We start from the raw sequence: 27,122 nt of genomic DNA, 5'->3' as shown, positions 1-27,122 counted from the left end.
ATTAAATGATTAAAGGGAGACAATTTTGTTACAGCCTAATGAAATAAATCCGCCTACTTAAAAACTAAATTAATGAAGATTAATATGGTTGGCATTCTATTTTGATAAAAAAGATTGCCGGGATGGATATAGATACATCATCTCTCGTACACGAAGATGAGCTAAATGAAAAATACGAAGTATAAAAGACAATTTCTACTTTTTAGTCATACATTCGGATAGTCTTTATTTTGGATGCATCATTTGCATGTATCACATGTATGATGCATACTGCTAGATGTCATTTTGTAAAATATAAATTTATGTTTCCCTTAAATTATCGTTGTACTATTTGCATTTAATGTTTGAGTAGCCTTAACAACTGAGTGCAATAGTTTTGTTATTTGTCAAAAATAATATTTATTTAAAAAGTGTTTAACTACTATACAGTGATACTGTACATGTATGCAGTTTTTTATATATGTTATGTGCATAAGTTTAAGATAACTAAAAAAATAAGTACATTGCATTATATAACATTTTTGTTGAATTCAAGACTGTATTGTTGTATGTCTTAACCAATTTATCATTCTTCATGTTACTCAGGTATTATTTAGTGACTGATGCAGTAAAGCTAATTATAGATGACAGGTAAATCTGTAGATTTATAAGATAAATATCGTCACTTTATTCATTAGTATTCAAATGAATCTTGTGCACCGATCTATTGTAACCTGATCCCCAGTGGAATAATGTTTGGGTGATCAAAACAAAAACTCTGCTTGACAGGACAGATGCCAATTAAAACTTCCCTTCCACTCCCTCAGTATATTGTGGTGATGGGGTTAGTATTGAACAAGTGGATAACTAGGATGACGGTAGTTTTATACTTTGTAGATATATATTGTGTTAATGGTTTTAACTGTATTTAATGCAAACAATTTATAAGTCAAAGTGTATCTATCTTTAAAACTGACATGATTTAGAGTAAGAGAGCAATAAAATACAAAACATTTGTCTTCATGAGATAGCAACTGATTGATTTATAATTATATCTATTTATCGTAGAAAACTATCTGAACCCAGACATTTGTTTACTTTTACTTGTCTTGGTGATATTAAATTTATATTAACTTCTGAATAAGATTATATTTAGTTTGATAATATACTATAATTTATGTAAATAATTAATGATAAACTTGATGTTGAACTGATAAATTCAACTGATATATAAATATTTTGATTTGAAGCAAAGTTGAAACAAGGTTGTTTATTATATATCTTTAAAACTAACAAGTTTGAACAAATATCTCACATACAAATTTACAATTTTGAGTGAAACACTCACTGTTAAATTTTAGTCACAATTTTTGTGTGCAAGTTAGTACACCCAAAATTTCTGAAGGGAGTAGGTAGAAAATCTCACAAATTGTTCTCTTTGGTTATCTAACATGATGGACACATGGCCTATAATCCTGTGTTAACTTATTACAAAATTTTGCCCCTTTTGTTTCTGTCATGCACTTAGAAAAGAACAAGCTGTCTTATGGATGAATGGGAAATCCCTTAAACTGCTAAGTTGTAAAATTGGTAGGTTACAGGTCAAAATGGCATGTTGCAATATAGACCAATGACTTCAGATGTCCTGCCATGCATTATTTAATGTACAAGTAGGCACCTGAGTAGAACCACCTGCATTTTGTATTTTTTTTAAAGTTTCTGTCCCTAGTTGATCTTTATACTCATATACCCTGAGGTATGGGTATAGCTTCCCCACAACTGACTCAGAATCCAGTCTCTGGCAGGTTTCAAACCCACAGTAGTAAAAGACATGTGATTTGAAAAGAATGACCTTTTGACCATTTAGCCACACAAGACTGAATGTGGGCAAATACTGACACAGCATGTGTTTGTTAGTGTACACATACATTTCAAGTCCTTATTTCAGGCATCTTCCTTAAATGCTGAGTTTAAAAGTACTTGAGTCCTTTCATATATTTGACCTCACTTTGATATCAACCTCTAGTACTTGAACTTACAGTGGGTACATTAGTCACCATATCTTACGTTAATCGTGTGATAAATAATACTGTAAAGTCACTCATATTTGTAAGTTATAAATATGTCAATATCTAATGTACAATCCATGAAAAGATTGATGTGAAATTTTAAAAATAGAGGGAAAAGGAATCCCTAAAAAATGCTAAAAATGGCAAAATTTGATTGCACCTGTTACAGGATGGTATTGATAATTTGCCCCACGGCCGCTACCATTGGCTTAAGCAGAATTCAGCGTTTAAGCACAAAAATGGTGAAATTCTTAAATTTGAAACATCTGCTTGTTTTCTGTTTATTTTGTACAAGAATTGACCAAGAAGTTATTACATTTGTGCTGCGTCATGATAAAACCAACATAATGTGTTTGCGACCATCATGGATTCAGACCAGCCTGCGCATCTGCGCAGTCTGATCAGGATCCATGCTGTTCGCTATCAGTTTCTCTACTTGTAATAGACTTGGTAAGCGAACAGCATGGATCCTGATCAGACTGCGCGGAAGCGCAGGCTTGTCTGGATCCATGCTGGTCGCAAACACATTACGTTGGTTTTGTCATGATGTGGCTCATTTGTGTATATAAGTACAAGTTGTGTAGGTACAGAAGTACTGGTGCATATAGTTTTTAAACTCACTCTTGTTTCTTTATTTAGGTTAAGGTAAAAGCACTTGACTTTTATTTCAAGATTACATTAAGTTCATTAAATGTGATAAAATTCTGCATTTTAATTAGGTTAGATAAACAGGTGTATTTAGGATAATTTTCTGTTTTCAAAATACAAGCAAGCATAGAAACAAGTGTTAAAAGCTATGTAGGAGTAGGAGGTACATTACGTTGTATGACGTGTTTGGAGTATAAAATGAATAAGAGTATAAGAATTTAAACTGGATACAGAAATATTTATACAGGATATATGCAGTATAGTGCTTGCTAATACAGTTAATTAGTGATGAATAATACATTGTATATGCCAAAACGAGTTGTGCTGGTATGTATAATATTTATTGTATTAAAAAAAAATTCCACAAAGAGTGATCGATGGCTGTGTTTCAATACTGTAGATTATAACAGTAACCTATGGGTTTTCTTTTGGTTCAATCTTTAGTGCTCATGCATTGTGCACTCTGAAAATTTTACTTAGATGAAAACCCTTTATTAAAGTAAGTGTTTATGAAGTTTTAAATTGTTTTTTGAAAAAAAAATTCTGGTTAAAAAATTTGGAACAATTAATGTGTAAATTTTGAAGTTAAAAGTTTTTGACTTTGTGCTGTTGATGGGGTTATATAGTTTTTATAGCTCCGCACGTTTTAACAGTGTTTCCTTTTAAGGAAAATGCAACAGTAACCCGTTTTCTAAAAAAAAAGACTGGCGTACTGAAAATTTTTTAAAAATAAAAAATTTATTCGGGTATCTTTTAATTTTTTAATTTTTGTTTTTTATATTTAATAAAATTTAGTAAGAGTGTTGAAAGGGAAAAAGAAAAAAATATTGATCATCATGATGTTGTATTTTCAGAATTCTAAAGGTGAATTACATAGTGTGGTCGGTGATGACAGAACTAGGTCATTTAGTCAGCGACAGATTAGCCCAGACTCAGACAGGGACAGACTGAGATCGTATACAAATGAGGCAAGAAAAAATTATAATGCTTGCAGGTTAGAGATGTTTTTAAATTCTCCAATGATTCCTATGTTTCATTTAAATTTTATGAATTTAGAAAAATTTCACAACTGTATATATTGTATTCAAAGTTGAAAGTTTTAAAGTAATATGTTTAAGAATAATTCATTTAGACATGTCTGAAATGTATGATTATTCTCAGCCTTTATAAAGCTTTGTATGCAAATTAAAACTATGATCATGACATTGTTTATATTTGTTCCTATATCTATTGAATTTAGAAAGGGTACTGGAGGTTGGGTAAATCCTGCCCATGTGCCTTATAGTTCTTGAAATATTACAGATTACGTCTTGCTTAAAGTAACATTAATTTTGTAATGAAAAAAAAAATGTATTTGTCGTGATATGACAAATAACAGTGTCTATTCTAAGATTTGAAAAACGGGGAATTTTATCGAAAGGTGAGAGTTTATGTATTTTTTCTTTCTTTCTCTATGTAAAATTTTCCCCCTGCCTCTCAAAGAATTGGAGGCATGATTCTCAAAAATATGAGTGAATCCCCCCATCGCCCCCTCCTAGAAAAGACATTGTCAAATATTATGACAAATTATGTCCTCTGTTTATATGTTACAGGCCATCCATTAGAAATCTCCATGTTGCTAACACACCCCATTTCTACGACTCTACTGAGACTGAAACCGAGTCACCTAGGACAACGAAACATCAAATCAAACAATCCAAACATCTTCCCGGCTGGATTTGGAAAATTGTCACCTTGGTGTTAGGAATCAACCAATCAAAACGTTGGTTTGCGACAATACTGTACGTGATTACGTTATTCTCTGCCCTGACATTTACATTCCTCGGAGTGCTTTTCGTAGTCTACGATGTTGCGAGTAAGAACTCCTCAACGACCGTTCATATCGGATTTATGTCGTTACTTATTGGTTTTGGCTGGTTGTGTTTGGGCATTTACTCGTTCAGACTCGCAGGGCGATTGTTTGGTGACGAGGACTTTGCGGCCAGTATTCGAACTCATTCCAAAACACTGTTCAAGATCAACTCAGCAATTCTGCTAATTTTGTGTGGGTTTATATTTACAGGTTTGTAAACTTTTTCATGCTTTTTTCTTGAAACAATATTTTCAGTCTATTGATGTCAAAAAACTTAGTTGAGTCTTTTATAATGTACAACAAAATTTTCTTACTTCAATTGTTTTATGATGATACAACAGTGAAAGCATTCTAGAACATTATAAAAATATACTTAAAATAGGTATAATGAAAACAATTTAAAGTCAGGAGTCTGGTTATTACAATGTTACTTGACATTAAAACTGTCAATAGTCAATCTTAACAGATTCATAACGGTTAAAAATCTTAAATGAATTTTTTGGTTGATTACAGGATTGAATCTCTATACTTCATTTGACACATATGCCTCAGACTACTGTCACATTGTGGGTCTCCATCATCTAGTGTGTAACTCCATGTACATCAGCCGTGTTGTGTTCTCTGTGTTAGCCACCATTTGGAATCTGCTGGTGGGATGTATGCTACTCTCTGTATGTCGTACACATACTATAGGTATTTATAATCTCATTATCTCCTCCAATAGAACTTTAGTTTGAAAATTCGAAGACTAGGTAGAACTATTGTTCTCGCTCTGGAATCCGCATCAACGTCACACTTTCGTTAAATTTTTGCGCGCAGTTTGGTATCTTGAAAAATACTGAAGGGAATTGATTGTAAACTTCTCACACTAGTTATCTGTGATTATCTAACATGATCTGCACAGGTTCTATAACTCTGAGTTTCCTTTTTACAGAGTTATTTGCCCGTTTTCTTACTGCGAAGCACTGAGAATAGTCAAGAGTGCGTTTTAGTATCATTTTATGTGTTTTGGTTTTAATATATTGACAATATTCATATTTATAAGAACTTATAGAATGGATCTCTGACATGAAGTCTTATGGTCATTAATTTTGTCCAGCACTGCTGAATCGGAAATCATGTGGGATTGACTGGCAAAGAAATTGGTAATAACTGGTTAGTTATCCAAGGAAAGCTGGTTTGGTGGATTGATGACGAGATACAATCAAAACGTGTGTTAAATTGGTGTTAGAACCAAAAAACCTAAAAAAAACAATATTTTTTTCTTCTCCTTTTATCTCTTATGAGTCCAGATCTAGTCATTACTGGTGTCATAAGAAAACTGGTAAAAAGGTTTTACAGCTTCTTGTCCACGGCTCAACCTTGTTTGAAATTTTTTTTTCTTCTAAGGAACCTTTCCCCATGTAAAAAATGTAAAATTTTACTTTTGTCTGCTATGTGTATATGATCCCCTTGTAAATATTCCTTGTAATTATAAAGTACTGAGTATATAAAATATCAGTCAGACACTTACCTTACATTAGTACGTCCTGTGTAGACATTTTAAACTATCGTCAATACTTATCAAAATAAAAATACAACCTGCTGATTCTCTTAAATGACTTTGCCCAGCTTACATTTTCTCGAGAATGTCCATTAATCATTTAGGGGGATGTCAAGATGTAAATTCAAAGTCAGTCAGCCATTAGTTTAGTGAGTTGTCTGATTGCAAGGATGTGCAGACTACTCATGTCTCTACACTGTGGACAAAGGGTTATCACTTTTTTGTTTTTAGCTGGGTACAGGTTATGGGTGTATTTTTCTTTACGAGACATGTTTTATGGAATACCTTTTCAGGAATTCGTAGATTTGTGCGTGATTTAGAGGATGATGGGAGAAAATATGATGACTACTGGAAGAAACGATTAAAGAATTCAAAAGACGGGGAATATCATCGAGAGACATCATCTATCCTAGATAGTAAGTACAAATGAGCCGCGTCACGACAAAACCAACATAATGCGTTTGCGACCAGCATGGATTCAGACCAGCCTGCGCATCCGAGCAGTCTGATCAGGATCCATGCTGTTCGCTTACAAACCCTATAACAAGCAGAGAAACTGATAGCGAACTGCATGGATCCTGATCAGACTGCGCGGATGCGCAGGCTGGTCTGGATCCATGATGGTCGCAAACGCATTACATTTGTTTTGTTGTGACGCGACTCAAATATTGCTGTTGTCTGTCTTTTAGATTGGTTCCTTTCTGTCATCCGTTATTCTGCTTTTAGATTGGTTTCTTGCTGACACCTGAAGTAATAAATTCTTTTCAACATTATAACCTTTAATGTATTTATTAAGAGAGATAGCTGAACAGATTTCGATACATCTACAGCTTAAGTCGTCAGTTCAGAATTGTTGCTTATCTTATTTCAGACAGGGGATGGTTTGTGTTACAAGACAGTGATTTAAATGAATTAATAAAAGAAGGGAGTGTTCCAGAACAGCCAGATGTTCCTGCTAATCAGACAGTTAACAGACAGGGGAGTAGAATAGAATTGCAGACCCCAGAAGATGTTGTGTTAATGAGAGAAAATTCACCTGTCATGAATCTGACTGCTAGTGTTGAGGTAAAGATCTGTTCAACTCATTACCTGAAATTTGTACATGTATTATAGATTTTACGGGGTTTGAATTTGGAACAGTCCATTCAAAGTGGAAGAGATTTACATATAATGCAGGGCTTTTGATCTCCCTTAGCTAAAATGTTGTGTTTATTTCCCCCAGTTGCAAAAACACTTTAACTATAATCACTATAATAGTGACTTAATAGTTAGTTATACATGTAGTTAGAAGGATTTTTGATTAACATAGCATCAGAATGTAAAACTTTGACCAAAAACTTTACCCTCTATCTCCATGAACCTTGTACAAAAAAAATTAAAACTTAACCCAACCCCACAGATCCATAATTACACTAAATATACCTTACCCCATACCAACTTTCAATTCATTGAAATGAAACAAATCACAAGCACCAATTAACAAGATAAAGGAGATAAAAATCAGTCATATGTAATAAATATAATTATATTATCACATAAACTGCGGTGCAGGAATGTTATAAACACTTCTAATAAAGATGTTATTACACCATGATGTGATGACATTTTGGTTTTATACAAACATAGCGTTAAAGTGTGTAAAACTAAACGTTTCACTATAGGAGCGTCAACGAAAAAAGACTTTTTCATTTTAACTGTAAGCTGTTCTAACTTTAAATTGTAATAATTAGAATATTATATGTGTGTATTTGTGTAGATTTAGAACTGAATTTATTGGAGTTGTTATTTAAAACAATATTATGCTAACCAGAGGCCCCACGGTCGAGGGGTTAGAGTCGATGACTTCTAATCCAGTTACCTCTCTGGCGTGGGTTTAATCCCCGGGAGATGCTTTGGTAGTTGAGCGGAGGAAGGTAGTATAGTACTGGTGTAAATCTCCATGAATGATGGTTAGGGAACTACCTGCCTATATGACTGAAATACTGTTGGGAAAAGGCGAAAAATGAAACAAACAAACAAACAAACTCCCATAATATGACTTGATTCAACTCGTTCACTAAATTTAGTATTAAATCTACACTCAATCAATATCCTCTATATATATATATATATATATATATATATAGATAAATGATTCATGTATTACAGGAGGACCTTACAAACAGTATTGGCGGTACAGGCAGTATAGACTCCCAGCTTGATGAACCTCCTATTATGACAGAAGATGAAATACTTCTCTGCTACTGGAAAATTTCTGTAAGATTTTGATTTAAAGGAGTATACACAATACTAGTAAATATTTCATCTGTATCTATATTGATGAATTGCTGTTTACAGACACATAGATAACAGACAACAACTTCCTAGCCAGATATCATGCATGCTTGCTAAACTTAAAATTTGTAACAAGTAAAACTTATTAACCTGATATCAAAATTAGTAAAAAAAAAAATTTCTGGAAGCTTATGCATTTTTCTATATCCACCCTTAATCCTCTATAGTTGCATAATGAACTTATCTTGTTTCTCACCAGGAACAGTCCATTAGCCAGGAGAGAGATCTCTATAACAAAATTTACATAAAGCAAAAAGATTACAGTAATAAAATGCTAAATTTAGCAGGTAAATGAATATTAAGGAAATAAAATACATGTATGCATATTTGAGATTAGGACCTCTGTCCTACAAGGGATCCATCTTATAGGAAAATTGAAGTATATGTAATTTTAAGAATCATGTTCTTTTCTAATATTTATTCTGATGATACCCTTATAACTTATAAAATACAGGCAATTTGCCAGTATTTATTTTTTTCAGATAAGATTTTATACATTTGCATGTACTTTGATTAAATCCAGTAATAATCTTAATGAAATATACATGTTAATATTTACAGAGTCGTATGAGATTTACATCACAGTGCCTGCAGCGATGGCTTGCCAGCTGGGTGGCATTTGTCGGGATTTGGATCGGTGACTACGTGATTTACTGGCTTAGTCATTCCCCGGACTTAGGGGATATTCTACAGTTTGTGGCACCCATGTTGTTAATACTAATACTGTGTTCAGCGTATGCAGAAGCCAATGGGGAAGGCCAGCAGATGATCAGGGTGAGTTTAAACTGTTGAATTTATGTAACAGATTGGTCATTTTTTAGGTTTAGTATAGTCTATTCAAAATTTAAGGGATATCAGTATCATTACCTTAAGGTTTTTAAAGTCTTAATAAATTCATTTTTTAAATACAATTTGTTAAAGGAGCACCAGTGAGATCACAAAGCTTAGAGACTAGAATTTGAAATTCTTACATACATTAAATTAAATGAACAAATCTGTAATCTGTGATAAAGAAATATGCTCACAATTAAATTAAAATCAATGTATTTTGGTGTAAAAATCGATTTTTTGTGACATTTCTTAGCTTGACTGAGTGAAAAGCATTGCAACTCTTCAATTGTGGGTCATTTTGCACAATAAAATAATTCTGGAAAAAGACAATGTGAAGGAATGATCAGAAAATTTACATGCAAGTTACAAGTTTTGTAAGGTCTACATCAAATTGTATACAAATCATGGAAAAAAAATATTTCATGTCCCATTATGTCAAAAAACCAAAGTGGAGTTTCTTTGAAATATAATTCCTCGTATGATGTTTATTTTAAATTTCAGTGTATATGTCCAACAAAGGACAGATATGGACTGCTGAACTTTCTACACAGACAGCCACTACAGATGCAGGTAAATAGTATTGGTTATGTATTTATTAACTCCCTTGGTTTACCTCTCTTGGTGAGAAAATTTGGTTATTTTCAGTCTTCCCAATTAGACAGTGAAACTAGAATGTATTTTAACCCTGCTGGAACTTAATGGGATAAGGATTTCTATGCTGTCTGACCAGAAAATTTACTGATAGCTCAATTTTTGTATTTTTATATTTCAATACCTTGTTTGACCTTACAAATCATTATTGGGGGCAAACTCTTGATATGTCCTAAATCCCATATCAGGAGTGACAGAAAAATAATTGTGGTTTTGTGCCAAATATGCCAAATTCAAAAGTTTTAGCTAGGTGACTCACTGAGTATGATGTCAGGTAATGAATATACTAAGGATGTAAAAATGATAAAGAAGATCAAGATTAAAATGACAGCAGTGCTGTTTAAAGGAAAGCAAAGGCTAGAATAACTGCTTGGAATTAGGAATGTTGAACAACTGCTTGTTCAAATGATTCAATAGTTGGCAAAGTTACAAATTGTTCTAGTACTATGTACCACATGTTGGTGGTTTGTTGGAAAAATGGTAGTACATGTAGTTTACGAGGGCTATGTGGATACAAGTTACGGGGTAAACTTCCTGGGACTTCTAGGTACTGGGGAAAAGTAATTGCTGTAAAATTGTCTACCTGGAGTAAAGACACCTCCTCTCTAGTGAGCTCCAGCTTTTTATGTGTGCACTGGAGTTCTAGAGATGTCATTTTGATACCCATCTGGCTGTTCTTTGTTGTATATGTTTGTCATTGTTCAGGGTTATCAGATTATGGGAGAGAATTCAAGTTAAGGTTTTTATGAGTATGTTGCCTGTGAGTGTTTTGAAGTTTTCATGTTTTGGGTTAAAAAAATGAAAATAGGTTTTAAAAAAATAACTGTATTTATAAATAAAGTTTTTCTTTTAACCGATTTAATCTTTCGGTCTGTGAAATTGTTGCCATTTCTTAAGCTAGAATAATCTTCTAAAGACAAATAAAAGTCTTCAAAATCTGTATTGGGATTCAAACCCAGAGCAGCTAAGGGCGGGTTATTTTAAGTCAGATATCTCAACCACTCAGCCATACAGAATGCCAACCATGGTGTAGATAGTTGCATTTATTAACAAGAGCCACCGCCGGGCGGGGGCAACGCTCGACTTTTTACTTTTTCTAAACGCAAACATAGAAAGGTTTGAACATATATTAACGTTTCCTTTTTATAAATTTAGTTGGTGTGTCTTGTCACATTAGTTTTCTTTATATATTTTGTATATATATGAATAGAAACATTAAGCATATTTCTAAAAATAGCAACAGTACGCAATTTCTTAAAATAGCAACATGACGCAATTTCTAAAAATAGAAAAAATGACGCAATTTCTAAAATTAAAAAAAATGACGCAATTTCTATAAATAGCAACAATGACGCAATTTCTAAAAATAGAAACAATGACGCACTTTCTAAAAATAGCAACAAATTCTAAAAATAGCAACAATGACGCAATTTCTAAAAATAGAAACAATGACGCAATTTCTAAAAATAGCAACAAATTCTAAAAAATAGCAACAATAACGCAATTTCTAAAAATAGAAAAAAATGACGCAATTTCTAAAAATAGAAAAAATGACGCAATTTCTAAAAATAGAAAAAATGACGCAATTTCTAAAAATAGCAACAATGACGCAATTTCTAAAAATAGAAAAAATGACGCAATTTCTAAAAATAGCAACAATGACGCAATTTCTAAAAATAGAAAAAATGACGCAATTTCTAAAAATAGCAACAAATTCTAAAAATAAAAAAATGACGCAATTTCTAAAAATAGCAACAATGACGCAATTTCTAAAAATAGCAACAATGACGCAATTTCTAAAAATAGAAAAAATGACGCAATTTCTAAAAATAGCAACAATGACGCAATTTCTAAAAATAGAAAAATGTATGTATATATATATATATATATATATATATATATATATGTATATATATGTGTATATATATATATATATATATATATGGATTTATATTCAATCAACACATTGAAAAACACATTTTCCTTTACTAATTAGTTTCATGCGCAAAACGCAATCTTCAGAAGTGTAAATGGTAGTTCTCAATAAAGGGACGTAACTATGAAGTGTAAATGGTGGTTTCTCAATAAAGGGGCGTAACTATATTAATACTGTTCATTTTTTAAAGTTGCTTAATAGATATTTCCTGGAATGTCTGCAGGTTGTTACAAGTTCGTTTCTTTTGTTAAGTTTAGCGTTTTCTTGTTTGCAGATAATGTAGAATTTCTCCCATAGGCACAAGTTGCATCGGTCGGAGGCTGGGTTGTAGGGTGAGGCTTGTTTTAAGATATTCCATGTTATGTTAAAGTCGATGTTTTCTTCTTTGAGTTCCCAGATATATTTACTTAATTCAGTGCTGTTTTTAAGCTTAGGGATTTCTAAATGATGCTTTGTGGTTTGTAAATCGGGTTTTAAAGGTATTTTCTGTTAATCCTACATAAGTTTGTTTAGGCTTGTCGTCGTTTGTTTCCACTGTAGCTCTATATACAACCGATTTCACCAAGCATCGTCCTGACGTGGGGCAATCTATTGTTTTCCTACAATTGCATGTTTTAGGCTGATTTTTTACTATTTCTTTGGAAAGAATAGCTTTGTTATGTCCGTCGATTATGTTTTTTATATTGTTCATGCAACTATAACTTAATTTGACTGTGTTTCTATTGAATATTTTGTGTAGCAAGTGTTCCTTGGGAAATTCTTCGTCTAGTATTTTCAGAAACGTTTTTCCAATGTTGGTTTCTACATTTTTACTATATGGTGGGTTATACCAGATTATATTTCTGCTTCTGTTTTGCGATTCTTGGTACCGTTGTCAGTCTTTTCTTCATTTGAGTATTTAAGTTGGTGTTTATATCCACTATTTGTATAGACCTTTGGTAGATTGGTGTTGCTATGTCAAAAGATTCTTGGTCATATGATATTTCGCATAGACGTTTGTTAATGCCTATGGGTATGTTCTTGATGATATTTGGTGGGTGGTTCGATTCGGTATGCACATATAACGGTGTGTTGTTCGGTTTGTTGTATGGAACATGTTTGCCATTCTTCAGGTTGAGTGTTACGTCCAAAAAGTTCACGATTTTTTTGTTGGATTCAATTGTAATCTTCAGGCCGTGTTTAGAAAAGATAGAGCACAGGTCTTTTTTAATGTTTTCAATTTCACGTGGTTTCGCATCAGATACACCATATTTATATATGTATATATATTTGATATAATAATATATATATATATATATATATATATATATTATTTGATATATATATATATATATATATATATATATATATATATATTAATGTATGTATATATATCTATTTGATATATATATATATATATATCTATTTGATATATATATATATATATATATATATATATATATATATATATATATATATATATATATATATATATATATATATATATATATATATATATATACACACACATTTATATATATATATATATAATACATATACTATACATACACACACACCAATAAATGCACAATCTGAGAAATTCAGTAATATAACCTTCAAGGTCAAGGTCATTAAAGAGCCAAGCAAATTTGGGTTTGATAAACAACAAGGTCTGGTCCTTAAGAATGTTCTGTTATAATATGAAGTTTATCCTTCAAAAATAGCAAAGTTACAGTCAGTTACCGCCAAAACAATGAAAATTTCAATAATTTGACCTTCAAAGACAATGTCATTAATGAGTGAAGGTCAAGGTCTTTCGGTATATTTTAACAGTTATCTTTGAAGATTATTATGTTCAAGTTTGAAGACAATCCATTCAAAAATAACAAAGTTACAGCCAATAATAGCCAAAAAAATGAAAAATTTTCAATAATTTGACCTTCAAAGTCAAGGTCATTGATGAGTGAATGTCAAGGTCTGACTGGTTATTTTTAAGGGATATCCTTGAAGATTATTATGTTCAAGTTTGAAGACAATCCATTCAAAAATAACAAAGTTACAGCCAATAACAGCATGAACAAGCAAAAATTGGACTTTTAACCTTGAAGGTCAAGGTCATTTATGGATGAAGGTCAAGGTTAGTGTGGTCTACTGAAAGGTCTTGTCCCAAGGGTTGTTGTGCCAAGTATGAAGACAATACACCAAGAAATAAAAAAGTTATGATCCAGGTACAAGTTTTCGGACGGCAACGGCAACGGCAATGGCAACGGCAACGCCGACCTGACTATAACAATACCTCTACTTTTTTTTTCAAAAAAAAAAAAGTCGAGCTAAAAATGTCCCATGTCAATACATGTTTTTAATATTCTATTTATAATATATGTTGTCTTTCCTTGATACAGGTGTTCAGTCTAAGTGTGTCGTACAATGCCATGTTGACAGTGATCTTGGCTTTCACAGTGGCGTTTGCCTCTCGTCTTATCCTCGATGAAGTAGTCAAGCCATAGATATCCAAACAACACTATCTTCCTTCATGCATTCCAGATAATAATTCCATAAAAAAGACTTCGAACTTTGATGCAGATGAAACAGCCTCAATAACTCTGACATCACTTAATGATATTATCATGATTTGGTCTCAAGGGACATTTTTGTGGGTTCTTAAGATCAAGGATTGTCTGGGTGTTTTTGTTGTTTGTTTTTTTTTGTGAAAAAGTAAAACCTAAATGATGTAATGAAAAAAAATCTGATCGCAGATGAAAAGAAATTTTGTTGCATCTTAAATATGTAAAGTGACCTATCCATGAAAACCACAAAAATTAGTGCCCCGTGAACAATGATTTTGTCGCACCAATGTGATAAAATATTAAAAGGAAAACAATATTCAATCCAGAATATAAATAATATCTAGAAGAATAAGATGGTGATACTCCACAGATTTGGTACCAAGGACCAGTTATTAATACTCAAAAGCATTTAAAAAAAATATGTTTGACCAATTCAGACTTTGTTATATTGCTAATTTGGAAACTTTGGGTTTTCATTTTGGGGTTTTATACTATTAAATGAAAATTTTTATAAAACTATAAAGTAAAGTTTCTTCAAAAAACCTTTTAAAAAAAAAATTTTGTTGGTTTTATTTTGCCCGTGAGTTTTAGCGTTAATGATTTGATTTTTTTAGTTAATTTGTGATATCTTTTAGCTCAAATACTCAAAATGTTGTTTTTCAAAATGTAGTTTTTTTTAAGGTGATAGTTATACATTTTTTTTTTGTGTCTAAAGTTCAAAATTGGTTAAAATAGTACAATGTAATTTCATATTCATTTACATATAAAATTTACATTTTGTTAAAGCATTGAATGTTTACTATTCCAGCCATGTGACACATACAGTACAGTCATGTGACACATACAGTACAGCCATGTGACAAATACAGTTCAGTCATGTGACACATGCAGTACAGCCATTTGACAAATACAGTTCAGTCATGTGGCACATGCAGTATAGTTATGTGATACATGCAGAACAGCCATGTTAATCATGCAATACAGCCATGTGACACATACAGTACAGTTATGTGATACATGCTGTACAGTCATGTGATTTATATAATTGATTCAATCTGTATTAAGATTTGTTACTGATGTATGTAAAGAATCTTTTTTGTGATATTCTTACAGGCTATTGTTTGCCAATTTATACCAATTAACATTCCTAGAGATCGTAGTAACATACATGTAATTTGATAGAATCAAATTCCCATTAACATGAACTTAATGTTTTTTCTTCTTGTTTTGTTTATATGTATTGTTTGAAAGCAATCTGAATAATGTTACTTTATTGTATTCAACAATATGGCATTACATTGAAAATTAATTTTTACATGTTAAAAACCATTTTGATCAATTTATTCACTGTCAAGCTTAGTTTAATTAGTCATATAATTCAAAAGATTGAGTATCTTAAAGAGGATTGGACAATTATAGTAATTGATGATTACAAAGGTTTAGGATAAAATATAAAAACTGCCTAAAATATAAAAAGACTGCCCCACTCTTCATTACCAATATTTTCATAAGGATATTTATAGATATTTATGTGTGTTACTGGGGTTATTATGTACATTTTGTATTTTAGTGCATTGTTGCTTTCATTTTCTCTATTACTAGTTAAAGGTACATCTTGTTTTAAATATCACATACTTCATTAGGTTGCTGGGATTTTTAAGCTCAATTTTGTGATATTATTATTGTAATAAAGGCACTTGAATATTCTTATTTTTCATGATAGGAAATGTAACAAAAAGGTTCATCCATATTTAATACTCGTTCGTAAAATACTCATGAAATATTAAACAAATATGAACTTAATATTGACCGCGGCGATAGGCAGGGTCAATATTAATTTTTTCAGTACATATCACATCATATTCAACAGCTAAAAAGTACATATCTGTTTTATTATATAATTTTTAAATAGCTTTTATATGGCTTATGAAATCTACCGTTGCATATGACGGAAATAGTTATTTTTCAGAATGATGTGGCCCTTTCTTTTAAATGAGCGCATTGGCACGCTAATTTGTATTGTTCTTAAAAATAGAAAGTCGGTAACTAAATAGACTAATTTGACTCTTATTTACGAGTCATTTAACATTTTTTTCTGTATAATAACAACAAACTATGCGTGACGTCACATCATAGTCTCGCGTCTTTCAGGGGATTTCCAGAAAATCTATTTTTAGGAGAAAAAACAGTGAATATACCCTGAAAATCTATTTTTTGGGGAAAAAAACAGTGAATATACCCTGATATTGACTGGTTATTTTTATAAAAAGTTGCTTGTTAACCTGAATCAGGGAAAGGCATTTTCAAAGCTATTTATAGATTATATAATTATATACTTCATATTTTTTACACTCTTGAATATTGCATCAGGTTTTGTGACATTTACGAAGTTAAATATGAAAATTTCAATTTTAAAACGGAATAAAAACAAAAATTTTTAAGTTAATTTTGAAAAAAAATTGGTTTTAAAAAAATGAATTCAAAAAGTTGAATTTGTGTAGACCTACATTTTATCATGCAAAAATTCATTTAAAAGTGCACTGTTATTTATTGTACATTATTTACGTATTTGGTATAAAAAGCTTTGAATTCTTATCATACTGCATTTATACTTTATTTGATATACAACCATTTTTTCAAGTGAAAAAATTACATTCAGATCAACTTTCTGTATTTCACGACTGGTTTTGTTACAAATGTGTCTTGACCTTTTATTCATTTAGCTTGCCTAAAAAGATATGAATGCCCTCGAGAGGAGTGTTTGTAAGAAAAAATAATTCTTTTGATTATGTTGACATTTTCTTTACTTATAATAACAGAAATTATAAAATAAAAGGGAAATTACACAAATGATTATGTTCTGGTAGATTGTATCAGTCTTATTACCTTGTCTGTTTTCGAAGAAAAACTCGAGCTATCATGGTCCCTGCAGCATTGTTGTCGTCAGGCAAAATCTTGAATAAAGCCAATCATTAAACAACATGAAACTGGGAACACTTGACAAGATGCTGTTGTAAGACAAGGGGCATTATTCTGAATAAAAGTGTTATTTTATTATTGAATATGTTTGATATGGATGTAATGTTCATTAAGAGACTGAGAATGTTCATGTACCACGGATATGTTCTATATATAGGAACTGTTTGTGTACCAAATTATCATGTTCTATATATAGGAACTGTTCGTGTACCAAATCATTATGTTCTATATATAGGAAATGCGCAGTAAGGATTTTCATGTACCCAATATGTTCTATAAAAAGGAAACTTGTGTTCGAATGTTCATGTACGTAATATGTCCTATATATAGGAAATGTTCTGTAAGACAGTTCATGTACTGAATTTTTCTATACAAAGGAAATGTTTTGTAAGGATGTTCATATACCGAATATGTCCTATATAGAGGAAATGTTTTGTACGATTTTACATGTAATATGTTCTTTTTACAGACTGATAATGATAATTATGTTAGAATGTTCATATACTGTGTTATGTTAAAAAATGTCTTTTCATCTGTAGATAGTAGTTATGCTGTACTTGCCATACACATCGCTGTGTAATTTTTTGTACTTTCATGGAAACATTTATTTTTGTAACTTGTGCAATATTAAAGAATATTATTTTATATCATGTTGAAGTTTTTTACTGTTTTTTATTTCATTATAATATATCAGTGTTTATTCAATATTGTGAATAGTTCTTGATGTTCAATAATTTATTATTTATAAGTGTTGTCATTAGTGTTTAACAAGGTCATTTACACGACAAAAATTTTGCCCAATCCAACCTCATCAAAAAGTGTGTTAATTCCCCTACCATTAGCATAATTTACCCATTCAGAAAATTCAGTTTGAAACTATAGAAATAAGTGTTCTTGACATTAAAAAAAATGTTGACTGATACTCATTTTAATCTCAGGTTCTAATAATAGCCAAAAGTATCACAATTTTGTTCGAGGCAGTTTTTCTACCTTAAGGGACCCCACTTCCATTTTCCATGCTGGAAAAAAAATGGTTTTGTTCCCCATTTTTTATGTTCATTCCTGATGTTTATACAGAATTTATTTCAGTACGATTGTGTAGGAAGCTTTGAGCTTAAAGACACACTTTCTATTCTGTCACTGGAACCAACCAGTACTGCATGAACAATGAGTGTACTTTTCTTGATCAAGGAAGTGTCTCACCCCTGACTTAATTGTTTAGTTTTCCCAGCTAAGTACAAACAAAATTTTACAGCTCTGAAAATCTGCTCATACAGTTGGAAAAATCTCTTGTGAACTGTAGTGCACTTTAAAAGTTGAAATGGTTAAAGTTTGGTTGTACCAGGGGAGGGAAAACCCCACCTTTCACAAGTTCTGGATAGCAACTATTACTGATGTTAATTCCAAATTTTTTAATCATTCCAGAAGCATGTTAAGCATAAAATGTTCAGATTATTTTGAAAGCTCAAGAGTTTAATATTTAAATGTTATTAACATCAATGTCATTTCCTCCTGTTATTATTGTGTCTGTGATATCATATGTACTAAAAGTTGGTTGATTTTGTCTCGAACATCGAATTGTCTCCAACTCTGAAAATGTCTTTGAGTTATAAAACTTTGACGGAGGGAAAGGTTGAAGCATTTGAAGTAATGCAAATCTGTCAAGTTCTGTAGACTTTCTTAATATTTTGTTCCTTAGGCTTCAATGTGATAAACTTTTTTTTTCAGTCTATGTCCAAGTTATATAACTTGAAACCTCCTGAATTTCTTAAGTGGCTGGAGGATGAAAATTTGAAGTTAGTTAGCCATCAGTGTAGAGCTTCTTCTAAGACAGCATGAATGTTGCTGGCTGGCCTGGCATTATACAAGTGGTAAAAACTTACAACTTTTAGTTCCTGTTGGATAAGGGTTAAATTTATTATACTGTGAATTCACTTATATTCATGGACATGGAATTTTGTGGTTGTATCAAAATGGGCATTTTCGTGGGTTCTTAAATTTGTGGATTTTCATTCAAAAAATGAAATAAGTATAAATAGCCTTGTACAAAGTAATTTTACATTTAAACGCCACCCTTTTTTATTTTACGCATGTACAGATCTTTACGAACTTGTATGCTTTTTTCATGTCATAGAAAGTTCATTTTGCTTTATTGATCATTTGTTTTATTCCTTTAATACTCATATATATGGGAACAAATTATTATTGTTATCCCCTGGCAAAGACAGAGGGCTAAAGATGTGGTGTCGTCGGTCATAACTTTGGCCCTTTCACCAATCTGTTGCTATTTTACTGGAGCATAAAACTTGGAAGCTATTTCCGTAAGAAACTTTAAACCTTTATAAACTTTCTTTTTTTCAAAATTTTTGAGTTATAGATCTTTGATATTTTTCATTTGAATTTTTTTGCGAAATAAGAGTTATCAAGTTGAAACTTTACATATGTATAGATCTTATTACAAAGTGCAGTACATAAGGACCATAACTCAGAAAGGTATATATCCTTTGCAATTTTTCATACCATCCTATTATTTACATACTTTAAATTGAATTACCAAATGCATTAATGAAAATTAATATCTTAAACGTTATTATTGTAATGCGATGCCCTTTCATTTGACACTGCTCATATTTGTGAATTTTGCAACATACATGTAATAATGCTCCGAGGTAAATAATACAAGAGTGGTTTGCTTTGTCCGATACAAGATATCAAGTCAATGAATTTGCTTGTATGTACTTGTATTTTAACATTGCTCATGTACTGAAGTAGTACTTTTTTCTAATAGAAGTATTCACTCGTTTAAAACTCTATGCTTCTATAAAATAAATTTTAAAGGCTATCGTTTTGTTTTTATTCTTGACTTTTTTTCATGCATGTTTGTGTGCGTTTCTAGCAAGTCTTAGGGGGGAATGGCCCTAGTACGACAGCAATACATGTAGTTTGGTTGGGTAAAATTGTTTAAATTGGTGCAAAACTAAAGTTTAATAAACATTTTTATAAAGGGAAGTAACCTCCTACTAGAGTGGCTAATTTCTGTTCATAGAATATGGAGCCAAACAATATCATATGACGAACAAGTGTCAAGATACTAGTTAACTAAAATACAGAAAAATCCACCTCATTTTATACAGTTGACAGTAGGATTAACATATGGCCTTACAGCAGTGTGTAACAATTTGCATGAAGTGTAAAGCTTGAAGTTGAAGCCATGTATGCACATCATTCTTAACCATAAATCATATCTCAACACTTATGTCATAAATATCAAGACAACTATTTATTAATTTTGCCATTTGAAAATATTTTTGACTTTAATGAGTTAAATGATACATGGAAATTTTTTATTAGCCATACATCTTGACAAACTCACTTTTTTAAAAAATTTTGTTAGGGTTCTATATTGCACCAGCTTTATTGGAGAAGGATGGCCTCGGGTTGCATGTACATAATTTCAGGCATTTAGCTCACTCGGGTAGAACCAACATTCCGTAAGCTAACTGGATAGCTTTCTCATTGGTGGGAATCAAACTGACAGCGTTGAGGGGCAAAAGGTCTTGTCAACGACCTTACTCACTATGTCATTGACACCTCTCAACTTACTAATAAAACATTTCTAGAAATCATGTTTTGCACAGATATTTCTGCAAGCAAAACAGATTATTACTCGTAATCCCATTGAAACACTCTAAAAGAAAAATCTGTTGACAACAAACACAGAACTAGGGATTTTTCTCTTTATTTTTTTCCAGCACTGAAGGTCCATGTGTACAAATAATTTAAACCATATTTCTCAATAACGGGTTTATCTGGGCGTCACGGAGTCCACAATCCCCACCATCATTGAAATGGTTGTATTTACGTCTCCAGCCTCCGTTTGGTGTGTTTAGCTTGAATGGCCAGAGGAAGTTGGCGGCCTCTTTGAAGTTAGGTCCTACAGTTACGATCTCATGGATCAAGTCTTCCATACAGATGATACCTTTGCTTCCTGCAAAATTGTAATATGATTACTGTTAGTAGGTTTGCAGATCTTGATTTATTTTATGGTTGGTAGGTTGTACAATATAGGTCATATGGCAACTTAACAGCTTTACTGGTGGAGCAAGACTGAGCATTATTTCAGGCACAAATGGGCATTCGAGTAGAACCACTGGTAAGCTAGCTGGATAGCTTTCTTACATGAAAGAATCCAAAGCTGCTTGTGCCACTCGAACCTACAGCAGTGAAAGGAAAGTGGTTTAAAGTCATGACCGTAACCACTCGGCCACAGATGCCCTGTCACAGCAAACCTCTTTACTTGCAGGGCTCCCTTATATAATAGATCATGGAAGTATTATATAAGTTTTGATGACAAGGAATGACTTCAGGTAGTTTGTTTGTTTCATTTTACGCCTTTTCTTAACAGTATTTCAGTCATATAGGCAGGTAGTTTCCTAACCATCATTCCTGGAGAGTTACACCAGTACTAGACTACATTCCTCTGCGCTAAACTACCAAAGCATCTCCCGGGGATTGAACCCACGCCAGAGAGGTAACTGGATTAGAAGTCATCGACTCTAACCCCTCGACCACGGAGGCGGTCAACTTCTAGTAGTAGAAAATATATTGTCCTTTGTGACAGGACCAACTGAAAATTTACACATAACTTTTGTAGAAGACTACAATGTGATGGTACATGCAAAATATCTAAGCACTGACAATTGTGCTTATGGAGAAACTAAGAGATAATTTTCTACTATAAATTTTTATGTAAACTTAAGTGGCTCCTAGGACAAGGTCATTTTTTGACTAACGGCATCTTAGCTCTGGGCATTAAGGTTTCCGAGGAGATTTTTAAAGTAGCTCAGTCATGTCCATCAGACTGACCACCTAATATATTCCTTCGAGACAGAGATGTTGTTTACAGAAACTATGGATTACTACAAATGACAGACACACTGCTTAGTATCAAAAAGTTCACTTCTGAGCATTTTGTGATATTCAAAAACAAAGTGTTTTACCTAGTACTTTCTCAATGATGGAGTTATCTGTAAGTGGTATTCTTCTGCCATTGACTTTTCCATACCCTCTCTTGTAGATCAATTCTCGGACACTCTTCAAATTGGGGTATCTGTCCAAGAAATAAAATATCGTTGAAAAAATATAAGACATTTTAATACAGAAAGGTCTGAAAAAAATCTTACTTTTAAACAAAGAGGAGTAAAAAAATAATCTTTTTTATTCCCTCAAGTATTCCTTGTTCTCTTTAATGTGTAATAAAAATGCACACCTCTGAAGTTGGAACAGTGAAGTGTCCATATCCAGTTATAAAATTTTGACTTTTAAATACTGTAATGCAGTTAAACATGTAGAGTTAAACATGTAGAGAGCAGTCTAACTGCACATAAAGTTAAAGGTCTTGTTTGTTTGTTTCATTTTACGCCTTTTCCAAACAGTATTTCAGTCATATAGGCAGGTAGTTTCCTAGCCATTGTTCCTGGAGTTACACCAGTACAAGACTACCTTCCTCCGCGCTAAACTACCAAAGCATCTCCTGGGGATCTAACACACGCCAGAGAGGTAACTGGATTAGAAGTCATCGACTCTAACCCCTCGACCATATAAAATGACCTTCCAAAACATAAATTATTGTAATATATCAACATATAACCTACTGTGACTAGCGTTTGCAGTCAGTATACTAGACCCATGAAAGCCCTACAGTTGACAAGTACTTATGGTAAGAAGGCTCTATACTGATCATGTAGGATTCCTACACCATTTTGAAATTCTATGATTTTGAATTACTATCAAAGTGTTTCAAATTCAAAGCAGGGCAAATCCATTAATCCATTACACAAATTTAGCAGATGAGTGGTTATATAAATGTCTAAGATAGGATCACAGATTAGAAACTTAAGGATTCCATGAAAACCTCAAAATTTCATACAAAATACAAAGATAAATATACATGATACAAAACTTGATGTGGAGTTCTTTTATAATTTTTAAAATAATACACTATCCAAACTGGTCCAGCCTTCTGCCTCAATGTAATTCAATTAATCCCATCTCAGTCAGCTTCTGTAAATTTTTTAAGACACCAATCACTTACCCCCATGTGATGAAAGGCTCTGCAATTCTCAGCATCTGTACTGTAGCTTTATTCAGCTTAATGAACACACCATTGTTGATCTGACGAAGTCGCAACAACTGTAAAATCTTCCTGGGACGTGGATGTACACCATTTATACTGCAAGAGATTATTTTACTCATTTAACCATAATAGACACATTTTATAGCAATGATTTAAACAAAATCACCCTTTTGGCATTTATAAACAAGAAACATCATAATTGTATAGAATAATTGTGTTTTAGCAGAATTTTAATTTAAACAGACATGAAATGAACATAAGTATATATCAATATTATTTGTGCATGATCAATATTTATCATCCGATATGGTCCTGGATAATGGATACTACACACTGAATCAGTAACAGCTCTACATATATTATGCATTAATGATTATGCAACACAGTATAATCAAATGCTAATTTTTTCATACATGTTACAATTTGAGGTCAGTGAAAGAAAATGTTTTGGATAATGATATAGATTTTGGGTAATGATATAGAATATTGAATTTGTTAAGTGTCTTTCCTATATATTTATATTAACATATTCAGCTTGTGAACCTTCTTCCATTCAAATTTTTCAGATACCAATACACCCTTATGATACATTTGATAGCAAGGAGTGAGGTGAAAATACTTGGCTTGTCTCAATGGAAACTATTTCAACTGGGGAGGGAAATTAATTGTAAACACAAATTGTGAATAGATATTCTGTAGACTGACTTTTCTTAGGATGCATGCATGACAAAAATTGAAGGGAAAGTTCTATTTAAGACCTCATGGAAAAGATCACAATGCATCACTTGGGTAAAGTTTCATTTTTTCTTCAATTACAATAACAAAGAATTAATTAAAAACAGGTTATTCTTCTAAAATAAATGCTGGCCAAAGTGACATGCAAGTTCAAAGACTGTCTGGATAAATTTAACCTACCCTCTGATTCTCATGACAAAAGCTAGTTTAGACTCTGCTGGAACATAGAAGTTGCCAGATTTCTTTGCCTGTCTAGCAAGATTAATCTCCGACTTGGCCTTGGCGCGGTATTCCTTCACATACTTCTCTGCACGCTTGAAGATGACTCTTTTCTTGTCTTGAAGTTTCTGATAATAAAATATACATGTCAAGCTCAATTATTTCACTTTATAAGTCAATTATTTGATCATTTACATTTGATGTTCGTCAATGATAAATGAACATGAATTAAGAAAAAAAAACATATCTGACTGAAACAAACAGAAGTTAATGTAGCCCGTTTGAATGAGTATTTAAAAATATGCAATCTTTAAACTAATTAAATAAAGTTTTTCTTGACCACTTGTCACAAACTTAAACAAGTTTTTGGGGGGTTTTTTTTGTGGACAGATTTTAACACATTTTTGTTCTAACTCTTTTCTTGGCAGTCCAGTCCACTTCCCAGATTTTCTGGATAACTAGCCAGTATTTAACAATTTCTCCTCAAATGACTATTTATCCAACATGATTTCTGAATTAGTTGCGAGATACAAATGACTTTCAATGACCAAGATCACAATGTAACCGAGAAATTAACCTTGTCAAAGGAGCAAACCAGTGACCCTTGAATTACAAATCTAATGCCGTCTTTATTGAGCAAAGCTGGCACCCAAATCATTTCAGAAATGAATAGACTGATCATTTGAAGTTCTCCTAATTAGATTACCTTCTTTGATGCTAGATTGGCCTTGATTTGCTTGGCCCGGGCTTGTTCATTCTTCTTCCTTCTTTTAAGAAGAGTTTCTGGTACCTTCGGCGCCTGCTTCTTGCTGAAAATGTAAATTGCTTTTTAAAACTACAATGTTTATAGTATAGTCATTTTCTCTTCTGACAGAACCTAACTTTCAAAGTATTGTAAACTTAACTTGAGGTAATCACAGTATCCACTTTTTTCAATATCAATTCAACAAGATTAAGACATGTAATGATGTATACAGAATGTGAAGTACGTAAACATCATGAAATCCAAGTGGTAACAAGGAGTTGAAGTCATAACTACCGGCTGTACAATACCGTCAGTGTGTGAAAGTGTCCTTCAATTCAAATTTTTGAGGAAAGATGTTCATCATGTTGACAAATTAAAAAGCACTTTCATATTTTGTGGATAATACAGAAAATTTTAAGTGTAAACCTAAATGTTTGTAGGAAACAGATTAAGAAGAAGATTAAAACAAATAACGGTCTGAACAATTCATCAAAAACTATGCATATCAAATTCAAGCTACAGTTAAACAAATCCAAACAAGTTATATAGTTATTATGAACCTTTAAACGACAGGTTTGCTTGCAAAAAAATTCTAGAAGGAAACTGATTTAGAATAAATGCCGCTATACTTTGCTAAAGCAAGCAATTAATTATTAAATTATCATTTAATTTGGTCGATTAGATAGATAATTAGACGGATGTCAACAGATAATGGAGACCAAGCATAAAACTTACGTGTTCGCCATATTTACAATCGGGAAAGAGGTAAATTACCGGAAGTCAACCACTAACTTCCGTAAAATGAAATAAATTGTGTATGACAGCTCTAGTGTATGATTTAATTCGATAACTATATGGTTTTATTTATCAATTGAACAATTTGTGTTCTCTTAATATTGAAAGTAATGAAAAATGGGTAAACTTATATATGTGACGAATGTTTGAGAATAAGGTAAGGAAATTGCTATATCCTGTAAAAGCACGTTAAGTAACCGGATATCAAGGGACCGGTCCAAGGCCAATTCAAATAAAATATCGGCAGACTAGTCAAATCGCCCCCCAGTCAGATCGGCCCAAGTCGAATCGGTCCCAAAGTAGTCAAATCGGCCTCAAAATGGGTCAAATCGGCCACACAACATTTTAAAAAGTCAAAACTTTCGTACTATACTGTATGTAAATATAGTAAACCAGTTTGAGGCTTAAATCTGAATTCCACTGTCCTTTATGAATTATACTGTATATTATTTTATGTTATCACTCTTCAACTTTAAACATCAACTCTGTCAAACTCCGATGAGACACGAAATATAATATCTTAGCTATCTGCTTTTTTTCCCCAGAAATTTTCATTCTGTGGTGACGTACACTGTTTAAATTAGGACCATATAACCTGTCAGGAATCTTTATTACTAAAGATATAAATAAGTTTTTAAATTCAGGCCTACATTTTCTATTGAAATTAATAACAAATGAGATAAAAATAAATGTCACCGTGTTTTCCTTATCAAAATATACTGTATGTTTGATAAGTCACATGTATCTTACATAGCAAACATGATCTGTGCAGGGTCTTTATATTTGCACAGACATTTATATATACATATATTTAGCTCCATGATATTTGGGATGCCCTGATATGTACAGATTTTTCATATTTGGAATTACCTTAAATGTGCGAAAACTAGAGAAAAATGTAAAATTGTAAGAACAAAATACATTTCTGCTGTAGATCTAGATCTGTTATATAGCAAGTTCACATACTGAAGTAAAAGACTGCGCAACATGAAATTGAATTGTTATAAATTATATGAATGAAGTCAGTTTCGTGAACCCTGGTGGTATTTTAATGTTTCCTCTGTCTATTTATTAAAGATTTTAGCCAATGTCTAAGACCGTCCAGGACCAATCTTAGGCCGAAA

General features: G+C 32.1%; 2 protein-coding genes across 3 annotated transcripts; one reads left to right on the top strand and one right to left on the bottom strand.

Moving 5' to 3' along the window:
- Positions 1-14,818, top strand: LOC132742337 (uncharacterized). Of its 2 annotated transcripts, none has more exons than XM_060730710.1 (10): positions 1-179; positions 3,551-3,690; positions 4,289-4,758; positions 5,062-5,241; positions 6,385-6,507; positions 6,963-7,156; positions 8,240-8,347; positions 8,987-9,199; positions 9,758-9,826; positions 14,225-14,818. In XM_060730710.1, the coding sequence occupies exons 1-10, from the start codon at positions 123-125 to the stop codon at positions 14,327-14,329; spliced, it is 1,659 nt and encodes a 552-aa protein (XP_060586693.1). In that variant the 5' UTR covers positions 1-122; the 3' UTR covers positions 14,330-14,818. The 2 variants fall into 2 exon arrangements, with proteins under 2 accessions (XP_060586693.1, XP_060586694.1); XM_060730711.1 differs by lacking the exon at positions 1-179 and adding an exon at positions 2,886-3,023.
- A 6,273-nt stretch (positions 14,819-21,091) lies between these two features.
- Positions 21,092-26,069, bottom strand: LOC132742336 (large ribosomal subunit protein uL30-like). The gene is made up of 6 exons (XM_060730709.1): positions 25,939-26,069; positions 25,165-25,267; positions 24,420-24,586; positions 23,463-23,600; positions 22,369-22,478; positions 21,092-21,356 (listed from the first exon to the last, which is right to left on the bottom strand). The coding sequence occupies exons 1-6, from the start codon at positions 25,947-25,949 to the stop codon at positions 21,148-21,150; spliced, it is 738 nt and encodes a 245-aa protein (XP_060586692.1). The 5' UTR covers positions 25,950-26,069; the 3' UTR covers positions 21,092-21,147.
- Between the last annotated feature and the right edge of the window lie 1,053 nt (positions 26,070-27,122).

This window comes from Ruditapes philippinarum, unplaced genomic scaffold (genome assembly GCF_026571515.1).
Source record: "Ruditapes philippinarum isolate M1 unplaced genomic scaffold, ASM2657151v2 ctg734_1_1_1_1, whole genome shotgun sequence".
Classification (NCBI taxonomy): domain Eukaryota; kingdom Metazoa; phylum Mollusca; class Bivalvia; order Venerida; family Veneridae; genus Ruditapes; species Ruditapes philippinarum.
The sequence above is the reverse complement of the archived record's forward strand: the minus strand, read 5'-3'. Positions and strand labels throughout refer to the sequence as shown.